This window comes from Plectropomus leopardus, chromosome 7 (genome assembly GCF_008729295.1).
Source record: "Plectropomus leopardus isolate mb chromosome 7, YSFRI_Pleo_2.0, whole genome shotgun sequence".
NCBI classification, from domain to species: domain Eukaryota; kingdom Metazoa; phylum Chordata; class Actinopteri; order Perciformes; family Serranidae; genus Plectropomus; species Plectropomus leopardus.
The window spans coordinates 28,505,273-28,529,426 of NC_056469.1; the positions used below are offsets into that span (position 1 = coordinate 28,505,273).

The window sequence follows — 24,154 nt, forward strand, 5'->3', positions numbered from 1 at the left end:
TGACCCCCGCGGCCCCACAGAGCAACTGCGGTATATTTCTGTACGCTGAATCACACCAACAATGAGACTCTCTGCCAGGACACACAAACATCATCAGGCCCCTTAAAGTCCATTTCTTTTGTCATCCAAAAAAAAAGAAAGCTGTAGTTTTTAACTTTTATAAAAAATATTTGCTGAAACTATATCCACACAGTAGTATATGAGGCAGTCTGTGAAAAAAGTCTTGTTCCTCTGTCTCCTCTATGTGCTTCTAATCCAAAGCACTTGAACAAAAGCAACCACTCAGAGCCGATGAGTCTCTAACGCAGCCGTCAGTCATGTCAATCACTGCCCGTGAACTGTGGTCACACTGTCAAACTAGGCAACACAAAACAAATATGAATTCTTTTACTGCACTGCTTATTTCTCACCCCAAATGTTTTCAGAAACATTATTTAGTGTACCGTTTAGCTGTAAAATGAGAAAGTTTGTGAAATGCCCACCATGTTGAAAACAGTCGAGTGAAAGCGAAGAACCGCCCAACCAAACGTTCTCATCAGTTGAGGTAAAATCTTGAGAAGCGCTATGAGGAAGAGGATTTTTTTTTTCAAACACTGAGAGAGAGTGGCCTATGTGTCAACATGTGGATGTAGTGACAGTTTTAACTAATTTTACAAAAAGTTATTCACATCATACAACATTTTATAAACATCCTTCAGATTCTATTGTGCTTACACAAAGTATAGTAATAAAGAAAAAAACTCTGTAATTCTTTCTATTTCATTAGCAACCCCTTTATATGGCTTAGTCCATCACTGTGTAGTGTAGTGTGTATAAAGTTAACTCTATTCTTAGTTTTTGTATTAAGCAGCAGTTAAACAGCAGCGATAATACAGAGTCTCAATGGTAAACTTTAACTTTGATTGTTCCATTTTAAGGTTAAAGAGAAATACTTGAAGCCCCCGCAAACTTTATTTCAAATGTTAAGTGATTTCCCACTTAACCACTGTTAAACGTCCAAATATAGAATGAATAAACTGCTGTATTTAGCCATCCACGCAGCCCATTACTGGTAGATTGCTCCCAGCCTAAAGAGTGCTAATGAGCACACTGTGCACCAGTGTTAGCCCAGTCCCTCTTTAAACATACAGTATTGACAAAGCTAATACAAAGTACGGGCTGTGGAGTGCAGAGTTGAGTGTTATTCTATGTAAATGAACACTCTTCTGACTTGAAGGTAAACTTACTTACTTCGCATGAATTGCTTTAAAAGCTACTTAAACAGAAGATACATTATAGGGGTCAAAAGAGTTTAAAATGAATGAAAATCTAGGAATACTGCCACGCGGTTGTGTACGTCTGTACAACAGTCAAGTTTTACCAAGAATTTACATCCATGTGAAAACGTGGATGCTTCACACACATCTTCCCGCTCGGCAGCACCGAAGGTCTATACAATCAGCACGATTTCAAGGTGGACACCCAAGATTATTCACAAACTTGATGTCTCCCCTTCTGATCCTGACGTATGATGTTTAGTAAAGGCCAGAAAACTGTTTTTGATGACACAGTTGACCGTTGACCTCTTGGATAACAAATATCAGAACATCACTATTTTATCCCATTAGGCATTTTAGCTTAAACTTGATCGCATGAATTCTAATAGTTCATTCTTGAGGTACAAGTGGATGAAATTTGAGGAAACTCCCTCTAGGTCATCTTCAAGTATTGTTTTCACTAGAATGAGACAGATGCAAGGTCAGAGTGACCTTGACCTTTGAACACCAAATTCTAATCAGCTCATCATTGAGTCCACTTGAATGTTTGTGTCGAATTTGGGGAAATTCCCTCCAGGTGTTCTTTAGATATTGCTTTCACAAGAATGAGACAGTTGCAAAGTCAACGTGACCTTGACCTTTGACCACGAAAATGAAGCTGGTTCATTCTTGAGTCCTTTCAAAAGTTTGAGCCAAATTTGAAAAATTCCTTCAAGGTGCTCATGAGATAACACATTTACAAGAATAAGATGCATGCAAGGTCACAGTAACCTTGACCTTTGACCTTTGACCTTTGACCTATGATCACTCTTATCAGTTAAACCTTGAGTCCAAGTAAACTCGGTTATCACCAGTTCAGAGGCATAAAAATTCCTCTCCACCAAAGTGCAGCATAGCAGCTATAATCCAGTACTACTTTTTATGCTGTGTGTTTTTATAATGATTGACAGACGACTTTATTATATCTTTAAATAAAATAAGACAAGACAAAAAAACTACGACAAACTGCCTGGTTGGTTAAGATTATTCTTTATTATGAAGTGCCACAAAATGCTTTGTGTTCATTGTGCTTACATTGTCTGAATTCTGGCTCAAAAAAAACCCAGGAGATCCTCTCTCTGCAACAGAGAGCCAAACCTCCTGAGATAAGGTGTGTTAGATATCGCTATACAGCAGTAAAAATGTCTCAATCCAAAGGATTCTTTACAAACCCTCTTGCAATAAATGATTATTTAGGTTATCATCATTCTTTAACTTGGAAATACAAAAAAAGAAGAGAGGTCAAGCTAGTACAAGGTTTTTAATTCTTCTCTACCTGAATTCTAGTTAGTTTCATTGTGCTACTTTCTTTAAGGTGGAGATGACTAGAATGGAAGTGCTTAGAGATAACAGACCTGGAGCTCGCCCAGAGACAGACACACAGTCAGACAGACGCACGGCACACAAGCAGCATTTCTGCACTTAAAACCTGCAAACAACCACCCAACGACAACTTTAGCCAATACCATTAAGACGTTTAGACTGCAGTGCAAAGTTACAAGAGTTTAAGTGCACCATGACAAAAACTGATACGTAAACAACAGCTGGAGGCATCACAGCCAGAGAGACTCTCTATGGTTTGTTCTTTGTACCTACATCTGCACCACGCACTGTCACGCTGCATCAGTTGCTACAGTAAAGATTGAGTTTTTACTGTTTTGTTCCCATTCAGATGGAAATGAGGAATAAGATTTCAGAGTTGCGGTTAAAACAAATGTATAATATTTATGTCTCTGCCAGGGTTCAAAGTATCTGAGATGCATTTAAGTGGAAATAGACAAGTATTTCTAGTTGAATTTATCACTATGAAGTAAATGTTGATTGCACAATGTAGTGATTTTAGAATAATGACAACATCAGCATTTAGATTAGTTCCCTACAGTTTTTCTGTTGGGTGATGCAGAAGTTAGCTTCGCCCTGGTTCCCTCGTCAAAAAGTCTTTGGGATTTTTTCAGTGGGATTTTGGATTGCTGTAGAAAATAAACTCATTTATGATGCTTACACATTTTATTCAGCATGGGATTTTTGAATCACCGGAAGTAAAAACTAAAGTTAGGCTATAAACAAACCACCGTGGTCACGTGATTTAACGTCGGCAACGGCAACGCTGTAAAGCCGTGTTCAGCACTGCCCGGTGTGGTGACTTTCTGTGGTCTCATTTAGTCACTTGTTAGCAAATGCATGTTTTAAGACACACAAAGGCTTCAAACTTTGGAAGTGGGGTATTTACTGACATATTTTATGTTGTAGAATAAAATTTGAAAGTCTCTTCAGCTTGTGTTGACCACAGACCTTATCTCAGACATCAAAGATCCCATCGACTTTGAGACAAGGGAACCCTGAGAGCTGAAATACTAGCTTATTTTGGGGTTTTAAGACTTACTTCTGGGTTTCTCTATAAACCTCATTTTCATTGTGCAATTTTGTCTGCCACCAGGTACAATCTCCTGAGGAAGGAGTCTTGATTTATGGCACAAAGGAAGTGCATCAGCCATCGCACAACCAAAACAGGAAGAGGTCAGTGCTTTTGTTTTTACCAGTGGTTATCCACAGTTCCTTGTAGTTATTATCCCCAGTGGCCGAAATATCAGATGGTGAAACACCAAAACAACTGTGGAAAACAAAATGCAGTGTGGCTGTGTTGTTGTTTCTGTAGTTGCTCAGCTCTGGGGAAAACCGAAATCAGTACGGTTTTATTTGCATCAGTGGTACTAACAGTAATACCACTCCGAATACTAAGGGGGAAAACTGTCTGTTTCCACTTTAAGAAATTTGAGGGCTGCGCTCTCTTTGCATATATGGTCTCGCTTCCATACTTGTGCTTTTAATTTGGCATTGTAGTTGTGTTTTTAGCAGTTTTTAAGCTACTTGTTTGTCTATATGTTCTCGCTCCTAACTCATCAAATATGGCAGCATGGTCAGTGGGCCTACGCTTTAAACTGCGGCCCTCTAAGCACCCTCCAGAGTCAGTTTTAGATGTGTCAGTTGCGATGTCAGTCTGTGCTCATTACGTACTACAGTGTCTTTCAAAATAAACTTCTGTCTTCCCAGGAAACGTTTTCATCACCGAAACTACTTTAGGTTTACACAACAAAACTACTTGGTTAACTTTAGAAAAACTATCACAGTTTGAGCTAAAAGAACCATATTTGTTACAGTGAGTATGTCACTTGGTGACTTTGTCTCGTGACGTACGCCAGAAACTACGGTTCATGGTTATAAAAACTCTCCAGTTGACTTTGGGTTTCACACGAGCACTAGTGTGTTTTTGTTCTTTCTAGTACAATATTGCTGCAGATCAGATTAGGGAGTTAATTAAAAGCCCGGTTGCTTATATAGTAACTCTAAAGGCTCATTAATATGCCCATGCCCGTTTCAAACGTTGTAAACATTAGTGCTCTCATACTTCCATGCGTTCCTTACGCTGGCAAAGATACATCTAATAGATGGCACCAGAGAACGGAGTCAAAAGTTTCACACAACAATAAATAATGCAACGGTGGAGAAGGTTGTTATAATATGCCTTTTAACAAAGACAGCGTTATAGACGGCGGTGGTCTGTGAGGCCAAAAATACATCACGACGTGGAGTATAATTTTCCCCATTCACCAGTTTGTTCAATTCTGCCATTTTTTAAAAGTGTTGTCGTCTCCTATGGTAATGTCTCACTTGAACTACGCTAACTGCCCCTTTGATATCCCATGGAACTGCTCCGTCTCTGTCGTATCTGTAAGCTTTAAGAAAAAATGCAAAAATACGAACAGAATGAACGCAAACGACAGTGTGTCAGTATAGGTATCTAACATAAATGAGCCCTATGGCGCCCTGTGTGTCAGTGCCAGAACCTAAAGGCCCACTCATCAAGCTGCCGTATATTTGACGCCCTGTGAATGAGAACAGGTTGTGTATGTATAGTTGTTCTGAGGCCTAAAAATGATCAATTACTGAAATTTCAGTCCTAACCAGTTGAAGCTCTGTGACTAATCGTCTGATACAATTCAAGTAATTGCAGCTCGGATCTGGTTCACACATCAGGGAGAGAGATAAGACCTGTAATTTGCTGACTCACACACTGATTGCTCCAGTCACAACAGAAACTGCCTCTTTTTTACTGACTTGTGAGCTACATTAAAAACAAAAAGGCGTCTTTGTAAAAGATTGAAAGATTGCACCATCTCCTGCAACACTTTCATTACCAAATGTTGACTTTCTGACTTTGGAACAGATCTAACCGCCATACAGGTCCTATAACTTTATCTCTGAGGTGTAAATGAAATTAGACAATGGGCTCATGTATCAGTGCAGTCTCTCCTTTTGTCCCTAAACCCCTAAATGGTGTTGGATATCAGTCAACCCCATCTCTAATTGAGTAATCTCATGCCTGAGGAAGCACTGCAATTATCAAAACTTCCTTTGTCAGAGATTCACATCTGAATATTAAACCCATTTCTTTTCAGTTGTTGAAATCTTGACTGTAGAAACAGATTCTCCCTACGCCTCTCACAACAGCTCATCAGCAGGCACTGCTTGCCCGCATGTGTGGGCACGCACCCATGAACTTGTGCGCATGTGTCTGGGTTACAGTTAGTACATATGGCATATAAATGAGCACTTCATGTTTTGTGCAGGTCAGTTTGTCTTAGGTCTGTCTCTCGGGAAGCTCCATGAATCTGTAGAAAAGGTTTCCGAGCTGCAGAGAACTGGGTTCAGCAACACTGGTATTGGCCAACCTAGATCAAAGGTTGAACCGTCTACGGGTCGGGGTTGATTAGAGTTAGCCTGTCTGTAGGTTTATCTCTCATAGAGTTAGCCCATGGTCGGCCCAGTGGGGTGTAATGGGGCCTACTGCAGAATAATCAGGGCTCAGCCTAATGTATCTGTTGGACTGTAAGAGTTAAGCTGCTATTGGACCATCCAGCTAAAGTGCATGCTTTTCCTGTGGTTTAAGAATGCACGCTTTATGGTTTGGAAGTGCACTGGCAAGGTAGTTGAATAATGCATTGCATTTAAAGTTGGCCTCAGTCCAACTTCAACAACACACCGAACTTTGACTTGGTCTCCTGTTGAAAGTGTACTGAGAGTTGCTAAGTACGTATGCTTGCTATTATTTTGGGGTTGGTGCACAACTCATTGCAAAGTTGTCTGATTGCTGTATTGTATCAGGACAAAGATATATATGCCTGTTCAAAGCCTACTGTTATTTGGCTGCATGACACAGAACATGTTTCCAAAACATTTAAGGCCCCATCTACACATGTACAGATATTTTTTGAACCGATATTTTCCTCTCCCTTAGAAATAAAAAAGAAAAACAACAGTATTGCCAACTTGGCAACTTCTTGGCAACTTTATTTCTAAAAGTGGCTAGCGGCAAATTTAGCGCCTAACTCAGATGATTGAGAAAAAAAGAGAGACATCTATTGTGCCTATTTCATGCTACTCTGAGAAATCGCAGTCTCCGCCAGCGCTGAGTCTCTCTCCCTCTCTCATCTTGTGTCGTGCAGTAATTGTGTGACATACAGGAGGAGTGGAGACGCCACTTGCGGTGGATTTTATATGTTTGCGGTGAAGCTCTCGCTTTCTACATTGGATGTGCAAGAAAGTGGCTTTCATGCTAGTTAAATTTTTTGTTGAGGACTTTTCTGCTGAATCTAATTCAGCAAAGTTTTAATGCTTCCATCAATGCGGTATGACGTCATCTAGCGGGTTTAAGTGCTACCTATATTAATTGGAAAAGAGCTTCACTGCTTCTGGCGGACTTAAAACCACAGACACTTGGCCGGTAAACCAACCAACACTCGGTGAAGCAGACGTTTCCATTTATCTATGAAGTCGTGCAGCAATACAGAGTTTAAGTGTAAAGTTACTAAACCATATAATGCTAACAAATGTAAACAAACTGGTCGTCTGCCATTGTTGTTATTGTTTTTGATGCATACTTATTACACAAAGAAACAATGGATATGTGCAAATGAGGCTATGACGCCATCATTTCTCAAACGCTCAATTTCACTAGTCTGGTCTAATTTCCAAGTTGTCAAATACAGCCGCTTGGATGGTGAATTTAGCATCAGACACAGACCCCAAAAGCCACCTTTTGTGTTGGCATGATACCCCGCTGGACATCGTCAGCCAAGTGCACGGCCGGAGAGAAATGTTTGCGTTGTTATTATACGCCACCGGACCAGCCACGGCAGCATGATATGCGAATATTTGGCGTCAGATTGAAACGCTGTTGTAAGCGACATAAAAAAGGAGCATAAAGGGCCCAAAAGGGCTGGCAGGAGGGGCGGTGGACTGATCCAACAAACCCCAAACTTTTATGCAAGAATGTGGTGTTCGCTTCCCGTCTGAATATGATTTTTTTTCTACACTTCACCATGTGCCTCTCTTGCCTAAACCTAAGCATCCATGCCAGCGTGTGTGTTTATTGATTATCCCGGCACTGGTTGCCGTGTTGTACGTGCAGCGTAATCCCACCATGTGCTCATGATGACATCACGGTAGCAGCATCCCGGACCATTTATAGTAGATGCAGAAGGATACCTAGAGTTTAATATGTGGACGTGGAGGTGACGACTTTGGATGAGAACATGTTGCTTTTACACGTCCACATAGATAAACAGAAACCAAAGTTTTGAAAAATCTCGAAAATATTCATTTTATTTACCTAAAACTCAGTTTTTGTGTAGACGAGAGGCCAAAACATTGAGGAAAATATCCATTTACAAAAATATCTGTATACGTGTAGACAGGGTGCCATTTTAACATCCCAGAAGCTTTCATAAACTATTGAACTGTCATGAATGATCCAATCTGAGCAAGATGTTGAGAGGCCTAATCCATAATTAGGCCTCCCCCGGTTATTGTAAGCAGGCTTATTTCATGCTAGCCTTAGCGTAGCACAGGTCTGTCAGGGTTATAGTTATCCTACAATAGGCCTCACACCCAGCAGGCAGCTGATCCCAGCCTCTCTAGCCTACATCCTACATTAGTTCTACTCACTAAGAGGCAGGCAGTGCATAACAAGAGAGGAAAGACAGGACTTTTCTTTTTGTTACTCTAACACTACATTGGCATGTTCCCTGATGTCTGTAATATTAGTATTTTTCTGTTTATGACTATAGGTGAAGTAAAACATACCTGATTTTTAAACTGCTATACAGTAGTAGGTAATACTTCATCGTAAAATACCATGCATTAGGTGATTATTGCTTTTAAAGAGTCCTACGGAGGCTCCAAGAGAAAAATATTGCCCTCAGGTTCTATCTATAGGAATTTGGCAAAAAATCATAAGCTTTTTATGATGTTGGCATAGATTTCGTTATTATCATTATTATTATTTTTTTTTTTTGCATGCAATAACGTTAATAAGAAAAAGGTAAACAACATAATAGGAAAAATACTACTCAAAAAAGTGACATATGCTTTGGCCTGTAGTGATAGAAAGAGGTTGGCAAATATCCTACGTACATGTACAGAAATTAAGGTGCAACAAATAACATTTTGCTGTTATCAAATCAAGTATAAAGAGATAAATAAAAAAGAAAAAAAATGCTAAAATAAATAAATAAATTATTATTTTAAATAAATAATTAAAATATTGTTTTTACCTCAGTAGTGGAGAGAATATGGTCACTTGGTGCAGCAGAACATTATTATTATCATTATTATTACTATTGTTATTACTATTATTCCCCCAAAAAACAAAATCAGAAGGAAAAACTCTTTCACTGCGTTTCAGTGCAGGGAGGAACCCAGTAGCTAGAGGCTTGCTATCGTCTTTGTCGTCGTCATCATCACTGTCCCAAAATGCCTGACGCCATACTGTATCTAGATGCCAGAAGGAAGCCGTGTTATTGTCTCCATCCAGAACCGACGGAGGAAGAGGAGGTGAAGAGTTTTTGAGGAAGTGCATGCGTAGATCAGTTAAATCCTTAAGTGGGCAAATCTCAAGGAGAAAAATTGTGCTATCTTCATCATCATGAATAGGCTCCGAGGGAAAGCAAGGTGGGGGGAAGTGAGAGAGCGGGAGGAGGGAAAGCAAGGTCATATTCTGACCAAAAATAGATGTTTGTGTCTGCAGTTCGTTCTGTAAGGATAATGGTAATTTATGTCTGCAGTTTTGTCCGCTGTTTTATCTATGCAGGGGGGTCATGCATCTAGGGGGCCGAGGGGAGAGAAGGGGCCTTTGAAGCAGGCAGACTCGTAGTGCTTGTTCAGGTAACTCTTGAGCGCGAAGGTCTTGTTGCAGCGTTTACACTTGAAGTGCTTGAAGGCCGAGTGCGTCTGCATGTGAGCGCGCAGGTTCGAGCGGTCAGCGAAGGCCTTGCCGCAGTGGGCACATCCAAACGGCTTCTCGCCCGTGTGGGAGCGCATGTGGCCCTGTAAAAGCCAGGGCCGACTGAACGCCTTCCCGCACACGTCACACTTGTGCTTGAGGTCGTGCGTGAGCAGGTGCATGGCCATGGCGGGCATGGACACGTACACCTTACCGCAGGTCGGACATTTCTTTGCCAGCTTGCTGTCCAGCGAGCGGTGTGTCTGTTTGTGCCGGCTCAGGTTGGAAGACGTGGCGTAGGTTTTACCGCATTCGTTGCAGGTGTGCCTCTGGATGGTCCTGGGACTGCTGATAGCTTTCCTCCTCGAGCGGCCGTCTGTGATGAAGAAGGCGTCAACTGTGTAGCCCTCGCTCACAGCAGCGTCTCCGTTGATATAACCGTCAGTGATTTCCGAGCCAGGACTGTCGGGGGACTCGGAGTCAGGGGCCCCGTAGTCACTGTGGATACCATCGTAGAGGGTGTCGGGGGAGGGTATCTTGATCCCACTGTCGCTCTCACCATCGTACACAACAGGGCTGATGTACTCACTGATGTAACCTGCTGACAAAGAAGAAAACAGTTTTAGATTAAAGAGCACTTAATTAAAGACAAGTTTACACTGAAGCATGACAAGAGAATCATAGATATACAGATTCGGACTGAAGTATTTGTCCTTGATGTAGCCGGGACATGACTTTACAAACAGTAAATATGCTAACTATCTTAAAGGAACATTTCACCCCCAAATCAAAAAACACATATTTTTCCTCTTACGTGTAGTGCTATTTATCAACCTAGACTATTATGGTGCGAGTTGCTGAGTGTTGGCGATATTGGCCATAGAGATATCTCCCCTCTGTTATATATAAATATAATAGAACTAGATGGCACGCAGCCTTATGGTGCTTCAAGTGCATAAAAGATACATTTGAAAAACTCAACAGCAATGTCTCTTTGCAGAAATCATGACCTGGTTACTCAAGATAATTCACAGACCTTGTTGTGAGCACTGTCCAACACCTTCTCTTTGAAATGAAATTGAAATTGAAAATATGATCTCTTCTTGTTCTCCCAGCTTGTCCTCCCAGACACAGCTGAGCTTGTTTTAACATTAGCATAAGATCTTGACGATTTTCTCGTAGTTCTTAAAATCAGCTCCCGAGAAAAAGCCTTCCTCTTGTCCCAGCCCGATCCTAACTTAAGATCTTCAAATGCACTTTTACCCCTCTAACTGCAGTAATCTTTATTTTTCTAAAATAAGGTGCTCTTTTCATAAATGTGTCTACGTGGTCATATTAAAGCCCAAACTATATTTAGTGTTCTCAGAGTTGAGAAACCTCAGAGAAGCCTATGAGCACAGCAAAAGTACTCCTATTCTTTTGCCTTTTTGTTTCTACTGAGGTGTGTGTGTGTGTGGGGGGGGGGGTTAGGAGAAACAGATCGCAATTAAGTGATTTCCAAATAAGAAGCTGATTTATTTCCGATGAGACAAAGGAAAGACAAAGACTATTGTCAGCAGGCTGACTGCCATCTAAATCCATTATATCGGAGAAAAGGCAGACATCTTTACAGCTGATATCTCCAACACTCTGAAATACAGCAAACAATCTCACTTAATAAATAACACTACAGGAAAGAAAGAAAATATGTGTTTTTGACTTGAGGTGAACTGCCTCTTTAAGAGGCACAGAGGGCCACAGGCGTACAGTTCTCCCCCACTAAATCAAAGACCCACGGTTCATATAGCAGTAGGAAATGTAATAGACATTCTCGGCTGCACATGTCGCTCTAACAGGGACACAACAGGGGGAAAAGTTTGGATTAACGCCATTAAACTGCTGTAGCCAGCTGGACAGGCAGAACAGAGTGAAATCAGATAGTCTTCTCTTCTCAAGCTTATCATTCTTCACAGAGACACTGATGCAGACATTCAGTACACTTACCAGCATTACACAGTCTGAAATGGTGGGATTGAATAAGTGCTTACTCAGTGATGTAAACAACTCCACCATTAGTGATGTGCAGCTCGCCTCATACAGCTGCATGATGTTTTTTAACTCGGTTTGTGCACTTGAGTGCATTTATTATAAAACAAAGCAGGGAGACGATGGATTGTCATGAATATTCCAAACAGCGTGTTCATTCATCCAGTAACTGGTTTCTAACATGTTACTTTATGTTGTATGTAGAAACACCATTAAGATGTTCACTAAGTGCAATGGATGGACACAAATGTGGGCAGGGCAGGCCGACGCGGTTCTGTAAGTGTTGCATTTTTCCTTTGAACTGCAAGAGCAGAGAAACAATGAAGGTAACATCAGCAGAACAAGAAAGTCCCTGTAAGATTTGAAATTTTACATGTGCTGTAGTTCCAGAGCATCTAAACCACAAGATCACGTCTACAGTATTTTTGTATCATGCTGTTTTTAAGAGCCACTGCGTGTTATAGTCCTCCTTTCACTCTAAATTGATTGATTGACTATTGACTGTTTTGTGTCATGTACACAAACATGTGCCCAACCCTCATAGTTTTACAAGACAACAACATCATTGCAGTGATCGGTCCAAAATACAAGTTATCTTACTGCTCAGTCACCAAACATAACACTCTGCCTTCTTTCCCAGGCCTGAAAAATTCTGCCACAAACAAATGTTATCTCTCTAAAGCATAACTCAAATTGTTCAGTCATCCAACCAAAAGAAATCAACATAAATGGAGGTGAACAGTGAACTTCACTCTCAATTACACCTGTGTCACGCAACAAACAAAGTCTGCCCTCCTCTGGAGTGTGCACATGCAGATATTTGTTTTTTGTTTCAATTATACTTCACATAAGGTTCTACATCGTAGTTCTGAATGTGCTCATTAAAAGAGTGGAGGTACACTATGCAGGTATTGGTGGTTACCATTTCTAAACAGTGTTTTAGTTAAAGTGAAAGCCAGCACCAGCTTTTTCCACATGGCATTACACCGCGCTCGTTTTACGTTTATTTATTTATTTAGTTATTTTCATCCGATCCCACCCTTATCTTTGTGCTTTGCCCAGGGACGTCCTGAATATGGCAAAGTAAGACGAAAATAAGAAAATACAGGCAGAGTGCAGAGCTCTGCTGATAAATACACTTCTACAGGGTCATAACTGATGACTGAGAGAGATTGCTTTTTTATGAGTCTTTGAGCTGCAACTAATGATAATTTCATTATCAATTAACCTGCTGATTATTGTCGAGATTAACTGATTAATTTGCTCTATAAAATGTTAGAAAATTGTAAAAAATGACCATCCCAGTTTCTCAAAGTTGAAGGTGATGTCTTTAACCCTTTAATGCTGTCCTGAGATGCTACTTACAAGTATTTAAAATATTTAAACCCTGCAAATAGGTTTGATTCCTTAAAAAAAAAAACATGGAAAAGGCAACTTGGAGAGTAGTATCTCAAGAAATTAGTAGATTTCGAAAATTATTATAGATAAGCTTGGGAAAAAATGTTTAGAAAGCAATGTTTATAGTCATCATAATTATATGTTGACATTATGTTACATAATTATTATTTTTTAAGCACTCCCTGAATTTTTATTTATATTTTATGCTAATTTTAAGGTAATTCTTGTATTTTTTACTTTTGGCTTTTTTGTTTGTCAATTTTAGGTAATTTCTTCACAAGTTGCTCCTTGCTTTCTTCCCGTGTTTTTGAAAGCCAGTTTGCTCAAGTTTCAAAGGGTTAAATGTTTTGTTTTGCCAGTCCAAACCCAAAATATGATGTAAAACAGAGACTCACAAGAGATCAGGTTATTTGAGAGGATACAACTGACATTTTCTACAATTTTTGCATGAAGATTTCCTTTTTATGATTATTCAATTATCAAAAAAGTTGATGATTCATTTTTTTTTATACATTATACATATTATACATATACATTGCTTTTTTAAAAAAAAATCCTGCATAGTATACCTTTGACAAGCTGCTGCCTGTCTGTTGCAGAAGTACACAGAATACTGTGGTAGTCAAAATCCTGTTAGTGTGGACCTGCCCTGTAGTAATACTGCAGTAACTTTGGCCATGTGCCATTTATCCTACATAAGTGGTGAGGGATGATTCTCAACTCACAATCAGTAAAGCTGCAGCAACTGTAACTACTTTGAATAACTTTTAACATATGCGAACGTCTTAATTGGCAGATTGTGCGGCAGAACATCTGTCTCCGTCCCGCACACCTGTGGCCAGTAATGGAGTGTGAAAAAAAAGCCTGCAGTATCGGTCCAGGGATAATTCAGCAATATACCTCCTCAGTTCTCAAAGGTTGCAGTTTAAACACTTCCTCTGAGGAAGATAAATGCACACAGGCTGACCCTGAACTTGAGAAAGCTGATTTAGGCTGTGAAAATGAGCATCAGCACCATGGACAGATCCAGTGTGCAGCAGCCTCGCTGTCACTGCGCCCATCGACCTGCAGCGCGCTGGATCTGTCCATGGTGCTGATGCTCATTTTCACAGCCTAAATCAGCTTTCTCAAGTTCAGGGTCAGCCTGTGTGCATTTATCTTCCTCAGAGGAAGTGTTTAAACTGCAACCTTTGAGAACTGAGGAGGTATATTGCTGAATTTTTGTCATGATATGTCAGTAAAAATGCTGATTCTTTTACATTTGGTCTGTATTTTGCAGTTTGATTGTTATTATGTGAAAATGCACACATGTCTAAATATAGAAATGCATACTCACGTAAAGTACAGGACTGTCGATTCATTACATAAATACATACTAACTAGCATATACGTGGTTTTTTTTTTTTGTTTAAATCTACGTGTGTCATTGCACATGTTGTTTTCTGCTCATTTGCTGCTTTGTTTGATTATGCAACATATTTTGTTGAATACACACATGCATAAACACATCAGATGGCTCTCTGTGGCATAAATGCAAACCAAAGTGTCCCTGAGCACTGGCGTCCATAAACAACCTGTGAAACTGCATAAATAAAAGTATAAAATTTGTTCGTTTTTTTTCAGCTTTTCTCTTTACTAAACATGTACCACCTTATGCATTCCCAGTGTGTCAGTAAACCCTTTGAAACTTGAGCAAATTGGCTTGATTCCTTTCAAAAACTAGAATACAATGAACAACTTAAGAAATGACCCACAAATTAGCAACAAAATTATTAAAAAAAAATCTCCTGAAATTAAACAAAAAAGGAAAGTAAAAACAAAAACCAAACAAGTAAATGACCTGGGTAAAAAATGTTAAAAATAAAAAGTATCATGTAATCTGTTATATGTGTTGAATATATAATTCTGATTCTGGACATTTTTCCTTTTTTTGGATAAAATTCCTTTTTTTGGATAAAAATCTCTCTCTCTCTCTGTTCATCATTTTCAGTGTTCGAAGGGTTAAATGAGTGTATTATGTAAGGGGAAACTTGGTCAGTTGGACATAAGACAGATGTGGTCCATATGTATCATCAAAATAATGGATTTCCTGGAGGAAAAATAGTATTTTACTTTTTCGTCTTTAAGAAATGCATGTTATTATTATTAATCCAGCGTCTCAGAGGCTGTTTGAGTAAGATGCCGAAGCAGCACACTCTATGTGACACCACATATCTGTCTGCATACGATAACAGCTACTACATATCTGCCACAGCGTCCCATCTGAATACACACTCCCATCACACGCAACGCACAGAACACGGGTGGGATATAAATTATTCCAAAAGCCGGTTCATTGAAGCAGAGAGCTGTTCCTAACGTGGTGTTGTGGGTAGAGCTTTTGCTGCACTGTATGTAGAAGCTGCTTTAAGCTGTTCCCATCAGATGTTAGGGATGGAGACAAAAGGTGGCCGGGACAGGCAGCGTTGCACGGCGCTGCTGAGGTGGCAGATCGCGTGTCAAGCCGAGCAGGGCTTGTTAACCTCGACATTATAAATACACCGCTGACAGCTTTTTGCTTTACGAGCGGGCGGGGGGCAATGCAGGCAAGACTGCGCACGGAATACACATGTTGATGTGCAACAACGTGTCAGTGACACTGGGGTGGAAGCAATGCAGTGGCTTCATTTACATGGCAAAGGCATCGCTCTGGTTTCTCATGTAAAATGTGACGCACACAGTTACAGGGTGTGGGGAAGTTCACAGCTTCAGGAGCAAAGAGGCAGCACTAAACAATGAATTACGCTGTCTGCAGGATTATTGCACTGAGGCCCGCTTTGTTATGCCTAAAGAGTGAATCTAAACTATTATTATAAGATAAAGTAGTACCCATATTTACCATGACAGTCCAAACATAATGATGCCACTAGAATACAAATGTGACTTCTGTTCAGCTGCCATTGTATCATGGTTCAGACACCTTTCACAAGCATTTAAACCTCTGAAACCTGAGAAAATCGCTTTGATTTCTTTTGAAAACATAATTAACAACTTAGCAAGAAATGCCCAGAAAAATGCAAAATGCAAAATGCAAAATGCAAAATGCAAAAAAAAAAAAAAAAGTAAAAGGTGACCAAAAAATGACCTGGGAATTAGCTGGGTGGGTTAGATGTAATCAGGGAAGAAATGTCCAGAAAACTGTTTTTAATTCTTACCATGGACTTAAAATTGTTGTTACATATAACTATTAACTATAACTATATTGTTGTAACATATAAACAACTCAGGCTTTAAGGTTTTTTTTTTTCTTTTAACTTTTCTATTTTTGGGACTTATTTTCAGGTCATTTTCTTATTACTTTTTTTAATAATTTCTTTCTAATTCTTGGACACTTTCTTATTAAGTTGCTCAGTGCCCTCTGCCCATGGTTTTGAAAAAAATCAAGCCAATTCATTCAGTTTTCAAAGAGTTTTATATTTAGTGGCTCACCTCTGACTGTAAAAGTGGTATAAAAAGTCAGAAATGCTTTTTTTGTAATATTGTAACAATGTAGGCATGTAGCAGCTATTGTAGCCATGTAAAGCTAATGCATTTATTTAAAAAACACTAACGTCAGTCTAGACAAGGTTTCAAAAATCTGCAGATGCTGCAAAAAAAGGGACAGACATAAATGGACATGGACCAGTGCAGGGTGTTTATAGGTAACAGACGCCAAAATCTTTTCAAGATCGTTTGTAACCAAATTCATTTTGGACAAATAAATTCAAGCCTTGCAGGTATAAGTGTAGTAGTGTATATGGTTTTATGTAGGAAATTGATTATTGAAGTGAGTTAACTTTGAAGCCTGAACAAAATGGCTTGTTTTCTTTCAAAAACATGGGAAGAAGGCAAAGAGCAATGACAGCACAGAGGACCCCAAAAATATCAAGAAATTAATGAAAAGTAAAAGAAAATTATTTGAAATTTGTATAAATGCATAAATTTAAAAAAAAAAAAAAGCAAAAAAAAAAATAAAAAGGCAAGGAAATTACCTGGAAAAAGTGCTCAAATTATTGATTAATTATTGATTGATTGATATAATTATTGATATAATTATAAATATGTAGTTATGTTAATTATAACTATAGTTTTTCCCTTGCTTTTTTCCCCTCAACATTTTCCCTAGCTTTTTTAAAATTATTTTCTAAATCTACTAATTCCTGCAATTTGTGATACGTTGCTCATCAAGTTGCTCATGAACTTTTTTCTAATGACCACACCAGTGTGCTGAGGGTTCAAAGGTTTAAATACTTGTCAAAGGGGTCTGAAAGCAGCACAAGAAGTGATGTGTCACTGCAGGGTTTTCAAAGGGTTAATATACATTTGGCAAACAGGTAATTTTAAGTGTGAAGTAAAAAGACAGTATTAGGTTCAGGTTAAGATTTGTTACATCATGAATGTGGAGATTCATGCAAAAAAAAGCATTTGGTGAAAAAAGAAATTATAAGATGGATAAATGAAATTAGAAAATATTTGAAGGAATCAAGTACTCACAAACTTAAATGAAAAAATGGCATGACTCTTAAAGCCTAATATTTATAAAATTGAAGACATAAGACATTTAAAGACTTTTAAAGGACCTGCAGACACCATGCACTGATGCAGAATGTAGCCTATGAGTCTGTGATGAGGATCATTTTATATGCAGTGCAGAAAAAAAGTTACCAGCCAAGGCACTGTTACATAAAATATAACTAAGCACTGATTAATCAGGCTGCACCTGGAGACGACTGATGGACAATGCTACACAGTTTTTTAAACAAATATGAAGTATCATAATATTTTTTCAGATTATTTTCATTTTAAAACATCTCCACTAACACACAAGAGAGCTGGCTTCATGCATCACCTTAAACATCACACTGAGCTTGCAGAAGCATGTCAACATAAGACAAGGACATCACTTTGACTTTGCCAATTCCCCAAAACCAAGTGAAAGTGGACCAGATATTAATAACCGCTGTCCCGTCTTTATCTTTTAACCTTACTTAGCCTGCGTAGGGGGGGTAAAAGTCCCCGCTGACTGTGAGCCAAAATCAATGAAACATGGGACGTGCTGGATTTAGTTGATTTCTCAAGTGACCTTTGCGCTCCAGTGGCAACTCGACTCCTACAACCGGCTTTAAGATCAAGCCTGCTTCAGCTTCGCGGTAAATAACGTGTTAGATTAAGTGGTAACAGTCACTGAGCAGTGTGTGGTGGTTATTTAGAGGGGCAGTTCTTCAGTGCATCTCATTTATGTTTTGAAGTCATGTAGAAGAGCTTATTTTGCAGCGGGCTGCTTTGAAGCTTTTATTACCCATCAGAAAGGTAATAACTGTGTGATCACTCTGTGCTGTCTGTAGTTGTTCTGTAATCAATGATTATAGGTGATGTATCTGCCTGGAATACGCCAGCCAATAGGGACTCAACAACCCTGTCATATGTCCCGAAATGGAAAGGCTCCAGATATTCTAGATCACTGGTTCTCAACTGGTGGGTCTCAGTCCAAAATTGGGTCTGAAAAGAACTGCAAGTGATGGTGAACAAGTCAAGTTTGTTAAAAAAGGGGCTTTTATTTTGAAGTGCTGTTTCCAAGTACAGCAGCTATTGTATTGCCCTGTTCTTGGTATTATTTGGCTTATTTACATATTGTGTCTTTGCACCATTTTTGTCACTGGTCTTGAAGCAATAATATAAAATTTTTTGGATTGCAGTGCTATTTATTTACTAAGTTTTAAGTAATTACACTTTATTCTTACATTATGTCTCATTTTATTTTGTTCTAAGCCAGTGGTTCCCAACTGGTGGTTCAAAAGTTGGTCGCACGTCTATTGAGTGGAAGTCAAGTTTGTAAAAATACCCACATGTTGTAGAAGAGCCGTTCTTTGCTGTAGTGTGTGAGACTTTTTTTCAGAGCACATAAACTGTTTCATTGCCCAGTTCTTGGTATTATTTGGTCAATTAGTTATTTTTCCTGAGGTTTCTACCATTTTTCCCCTATTAAAGTTTTTTTTTGTGGGGAGTTTTTCCTTATCCTCTGTGAGGGTCCAGGGGCAGAGGGGTGTCATATGTTGTAAAGCCCTCAGAGACTAATTATGATTTGTGATATTGGACTTTATACATCAAATTGAAATTGAATTGAGAGTGCTATTTCTGCAGCACGATGGGGCACGCCTTGTGATTGGCCTAAAATGAACTCTGACTTGATTAATCTGTAAAGCACTCTGGGTTGCCTTTGGGTGTGAAAAGTATTATTTAAATACACCTTTAACATGCTGTGCCTTCGCAGCGTTTTTGTCACTGAACTTGGAGCAATATTATATACACTTTTATGGTTGCAGTGCTATTTATTTACTAAGTAATTGCTCTTTATTCTTGCAATCTGTCTTATTTCACTGTGTTCTAAGCCCACATGTTCACATTGTGTGAAATAAAATTGAATCTGTGGTCATTTCTCTTTTGTGTGAACCTAGAGAGATATCTGCATCATGTGGCTAGACAGGTTGGGAGAACCATTGTTCTAGATGTAGTATATAAATAGTAGAGATATTACAAGAACAGGTATGCAAAATGGAAATAGGCAACACTTATTACAAGTATTGACAACTGTTGACAGACCACGAGTCCCTGTTTGATTTTTACCTTTTAACCCTTTGAAAACCTTAGCAAATTGGCTGGATTTCTTTCAAAAACATTTGAAGACAATGAGCAATGAAATTACCCAAAAATTAGCAAGAAATTAGCACAAAGTACAAGAAAATTACCTGTAACAAAACACACACACACACACACACACACACAAAGAAATAACAAAGAAATCAAAAAGTGCTTAAAAATATAATTTTGTGACATTTCTTGTAATTTGTGCGATGTTGCTTTTTCCTGTTTTTTGAAAGAAGTCAAACCAATTTCCGCAGGGTTCAAAGGTTTAAGAACTTGTGAAAGGAGTCCGAAAGCAGCAAAGCAAGCAAAAAGTGATGTTGCTTCAGGTTTCAAGGGTTGCCCGTCTGCATAACTCAAATCAATTTTAAAAGAACAATCACAGGGAATTCCCCAGGAAACAACAGGTTAATCCACCTCATTCACTGTAAAATCTGACAAGTTGATCTTACTTTACAACAAAAATCTGGGAAAACAATTGAAAAAGGTAAATATAACTATTCCTATGTTAATGTTTACTTAATATCTATTTGTTAGGTTTACTTAAAATGTTGTTGATGTACTTCATTCTGTGAAGTCTTAACTAAACTTGCTTTTTCTAAGTGACAGCAACTTAATCAAACCAAGTTAGTCTGACTTAACAGTTAAGTTAACTTGGTAGTATTTAGGAAAATGATTGCATTAAATAAAGTGAGCACAACAAAGAATTGTTATTCTCCAATTGAAAATGTCATTCTGATCTCTTGAGACAAAACTATTGTTTGTACAAAACAAATGAAATAATACAATCAAAACAAGTCCACTGTAAAGCCTTATTCAAAAAATCTTAAAACAAATCAGACTAAATATTTCTCTTTGCAATACTTAAGATTTCAACACTCCATGTAATGCTGTTTTATCACAAATATCAATAGTCAGTAAAGCTTAAGCCAACTTGCAAAATACATAAAACTGTTCAGTTAAATCCAACTAACTCAATTACTAAAAAACTTAAGTTGCTATCACTTATAAAGAACAAGTTTATGCTCTTGTCATTTTTAAGTTGCAACAACTTCACAAAATTAAATACATGCATCTAAAATTTGAGTAAAATTAACAATGGGGTATGAAATACACATAAGTTAAAAGTTATTATTTTATAATTCATTTATTTACTTACCATTATTACATCAAACCGCTTTCGTAGATTCATAAAAATAAGATCAGCTTGAAAGTTTACAGTGTAGCTAAACCCTTATTTTTGAAAACGTCATTGCTATGGTCCCTGCCTCTTCTCCTCTTCCTCCTCCTCCTCCTCTCACTGTAAAATCTGACAAGTTGACTTTTCTTTTTTTTTAATCTAGGAAACTGATTGCTTTGAAAAACACAAGTAGGCCTATACATAACTACTAGTCTTAACTTATGTTTTCTTTTTTTTATAATTTACAAGTTTACTTACAATTCAGCTATCTTTCAGTTAATTTGTGAAGTTGTTGCAACTTAAAAATTACAAGTTTAATCAAATCAGTGTCTCTTTTAGCAGAAAACCAAGTTTAGTGTGATATTTATCTGTTTTCTGCTGGTTGCAAACTAATCAATCATACTTGTATTTTCTTAAACATGTTAACAAAACAGAACTGGAAGACAAAATCCTCTTCGTCGTGATCAAGTTAAGTCAAACTAACTTGGTTTACTTAAGTTGCAAACACGAAAGAACAAGGTAATTTCACTTGTTATTTTTAAGTTGCAACAACGTCACAAAATTGAGTACATAAAGCTACATTTCAAGTAAACGTATCACTTAGATATAACATAAACATAAATTAAGATTTATAGCTGTATTTACTTTCCTTTTTCAAGGTATTGGATTCCAAGATTATTTTACGTAAAATCAACTTCTCAGATTTTAACAGTGTTAAACTGTTCATTTAAGTCCGACTAACTGGATTTACTTAAAAACTCAAGTTGCTATCACTTAAAAATGAAAAAGTTTATAAGTGGCAACAACTTCACAAAATTAACTAAATACAACAAAGACGTACGTAAACTTAACATTTTGGGTGAAATATTTGAAATATACATAAATAAAACTGATATATTGTTATATTTAATTACCTTTATCATACAGATTTATAAGTAAGCACTACAAGTAAGATCAGCTTGTGAGTTTATGGTGTAATAAAAGCCTTTGTTAGGCTCCCTGCCTGTCCTCCTCTTCCTCCTCCTCTTCCTCCTCCTCCTCCTCCTCCGGTGTCAGACCGACTTGTGTTTGAGACACCTGTTAGTTAGTGCTCGCTGTGGAGGCAGCCTGACCTACCTTTGTCGTGGAGCCGCAGGCTGAGGTCTGTCCGGTGCCGGTAGACGTTCTCCAAATCCGCTCCGGTGGAGAAATCATCCAGTTTCACCTTTTTCACCAGGAAAGACCTTGGCATGGTGGTGCGACACCGACACACACACACTCACAAACACAACGACACACACTCACAAACACGGCCGCTCGCCGACGGCCTGGCCAGCGTGCTGATTCGCCCGTTACACACCAACAAGACGGGGCGAACCGGCGGACGATTGTCTCGGGAGGAAGCGCGCGAGCTGTGAGTTGATCCGGTGAAATAGTTATTGTGTCTTTTTCGGAGTGCGTCTTTCTGACTGTCTCCCTGCTTTGGTCCTCGTGCAGAGAGAGAGGGTAAGAAATGCAACTTCAGCACCGGACAGCTCCCTCCGGGGGGTGCCTCGCGCACTCTGCGGGCGGGTGACCAAGGGGGCAGAGGCTCGCGAGCAGTCAAAAAAAATAAAGAAAAACAAAAATAACAGGCGGTGGAAGGCACCCTGCAGCGCGTGCGGTGGCTCTCGGGCCCCTTTCAAGAGGAGATGGAGGAGGAGGAAGAAGAGGAGGAGGAGGAGGGAGGGATGCGAAGAAATAAGAGGATGGAAAAAGAAGGGATTTAGGAAGATTTTCAGAAAAAAATGTCGGACGCCTCGTTCTTCCCTCTTTGCCGCAGAAATAGTCCTTAATTCCCGTTAATGACTCAGGCCGGTAAAAAACATCACAATAAGACTCCCCGTGGCCGAATGCATCAACAGCGTCCCCTCTTTCTCTTTCTGTATCCCTCTCTCTTCTCTCTCTCTCTTCCCCTCGGTCTCTCTTTCTGCAGCGTCCGCGAGGTGTTCCCGTGAGTGTGGGCGTCTCGCGATCAGCTGTTGGCATTTATACGGCGCAGTGAGAGAGAGAGAGAGAGAGAGAGAGAGAGGGTGGAGGGATGGATAGACACAGGGGTAGAGGGAGTGCTTAATTTAATCCATCCCACATCCCCGGGGAGCGGCGACTGGCCCGGATGATTTATTGAAGCTGTTATCACCCCCCTCTTTCTCTTCTTTTCTCTGTCTTTCATTCTCCTTCTCCCTCTTTCCCTCTCTCTTCATTTTTTGAGCGTGTCTCTATGTGTGTGTGTGTGTGTGTGTGTGTGTGTGTGTGTGTGTGAGAGAGAGAGAGAGAGAGAGGCGCCATGTTTTGGGGAGATAAGAATGGAAATTGTTATGTTCTTTTTGTTTATTTTTTTCATCGATTTGATTCAGCTGGCAGCATGCAACATGAAATGTAACCATTTAAAACCCCGAGCAAATTGGTTTGATTTCTTGAAAAAACATGGGAAGGAGGCAATGAGCAACTTGGTAAGAGTTGTTCCGCGGATTGGAGGAAATTTGTAGATTTGCAATATTATTTTTTTAAAAGCTAGGGGGAAAATGTCGAGACAAAAGGGAAAAGCTACAGGGAATTATAATTTGGTATAAAAATCATGAAAAGTAATAAAAAAAAAACAAAGTTTAAAATATGTTTATAATTTTTTAAACTTTGTTTTTTTTTTATTATTTTTCATGGTTTTTATACCAATTTCTATGTTTTTTTTTTTTTAACTATTATCCTGCTCATTTTGGGGTCATATCTTTCGTTTCTTATTGCCTACTTCCCACGTTTTTATTTTTAAAAAAGAGAAGAAATTAAGCCAATTTGCTTACGTTTCAAAAGCTTAGTAAGACATATCGAAAAAGTAGCAACAAATTAGTTTTAAAAAAAACAACCTGAAAATAAGCAAGAACAAGAATAGACCTACAAAAGAACTGAAAACAGGAAAAAAAGTATGGACATATATTTTTGTAATAGAATTTTGAATATGTAATTCTAATAGTTATGAAAATAAAAAATAATAAAATAGAAAAATAGTTTTCTGTATATTTTGCACCCCCCTCCTCTCCCCATGTTTTTAGAAAAAAATCAAACCAAATTTGCTGTGGTTTCAAAGGGTTAGACAGCATGTGAAATGCAGCACATGAAAAGGTTTCAAAGGGTGAAATATTGTCCCATTGTACATGATTTTTTGAAAATCTATTTACTTATTTTTTGGTTTTCTTCTTCTTGTATTACCTACTAAGCGTATTCAATCTTTGCTTTTTTTCCACGATGACATGGATTATATGGGGGGTTATTAACTAGCATGCTGAGAGCCTCGTAATTATC

At 38.7% G+C, this 24,154-nt stretch overlaps 1 protein-coding gene across 1 annotated transcript; it reads right to left on the reverse strand.

Annotated features, from left to right (window-relative positions):
• Positions 1 to 8,946: 8,946 nt before the first annotated feature.
• LOC121946239 (transcriptional repressor scratch 1-like) lies at positions 8,947 to 22,153 on the reverse strand. Its single transcript, XM_042490736.1, has 2 exons — positions 21,956 to 22,153; positions 8,947 to 10,174 (listed from the first exon to the last, which is right to left on the reverse strand). Exons 1-2 carry the CDS (start codon positions 22,068 to 22,070, stop codon positions 9,450 to 9,452), a joined length of 840 nt encoding a protein of 279 aa, XP_042346670.1. The 5' UTR covers positions 22,071 to 22,153; the 3' UTR covers positions 8,947 to 9,449.
• Between the last annotated feature and the right edge of the window lie 2,001 nt (positions 22,154 to 24,154).

Bases quoted from the DNA above. Each gene is read 5' to 3' on its own strand.
- LOC121946239 (XM_042490736.1), bottom strand. From the start codon at position 22,070: ATGCCAAGGTCTTTCCTGGTGAAAAAGGTGAAACTGGATGATTTCTCC. The intron at 10,175-21,955 runs GTAGGTCAGGCT...CTTTGTCAGCAG, and splicing joins CCTGCGGCTCCACGACAAAG to GTTACATCAGTGAGTACATC.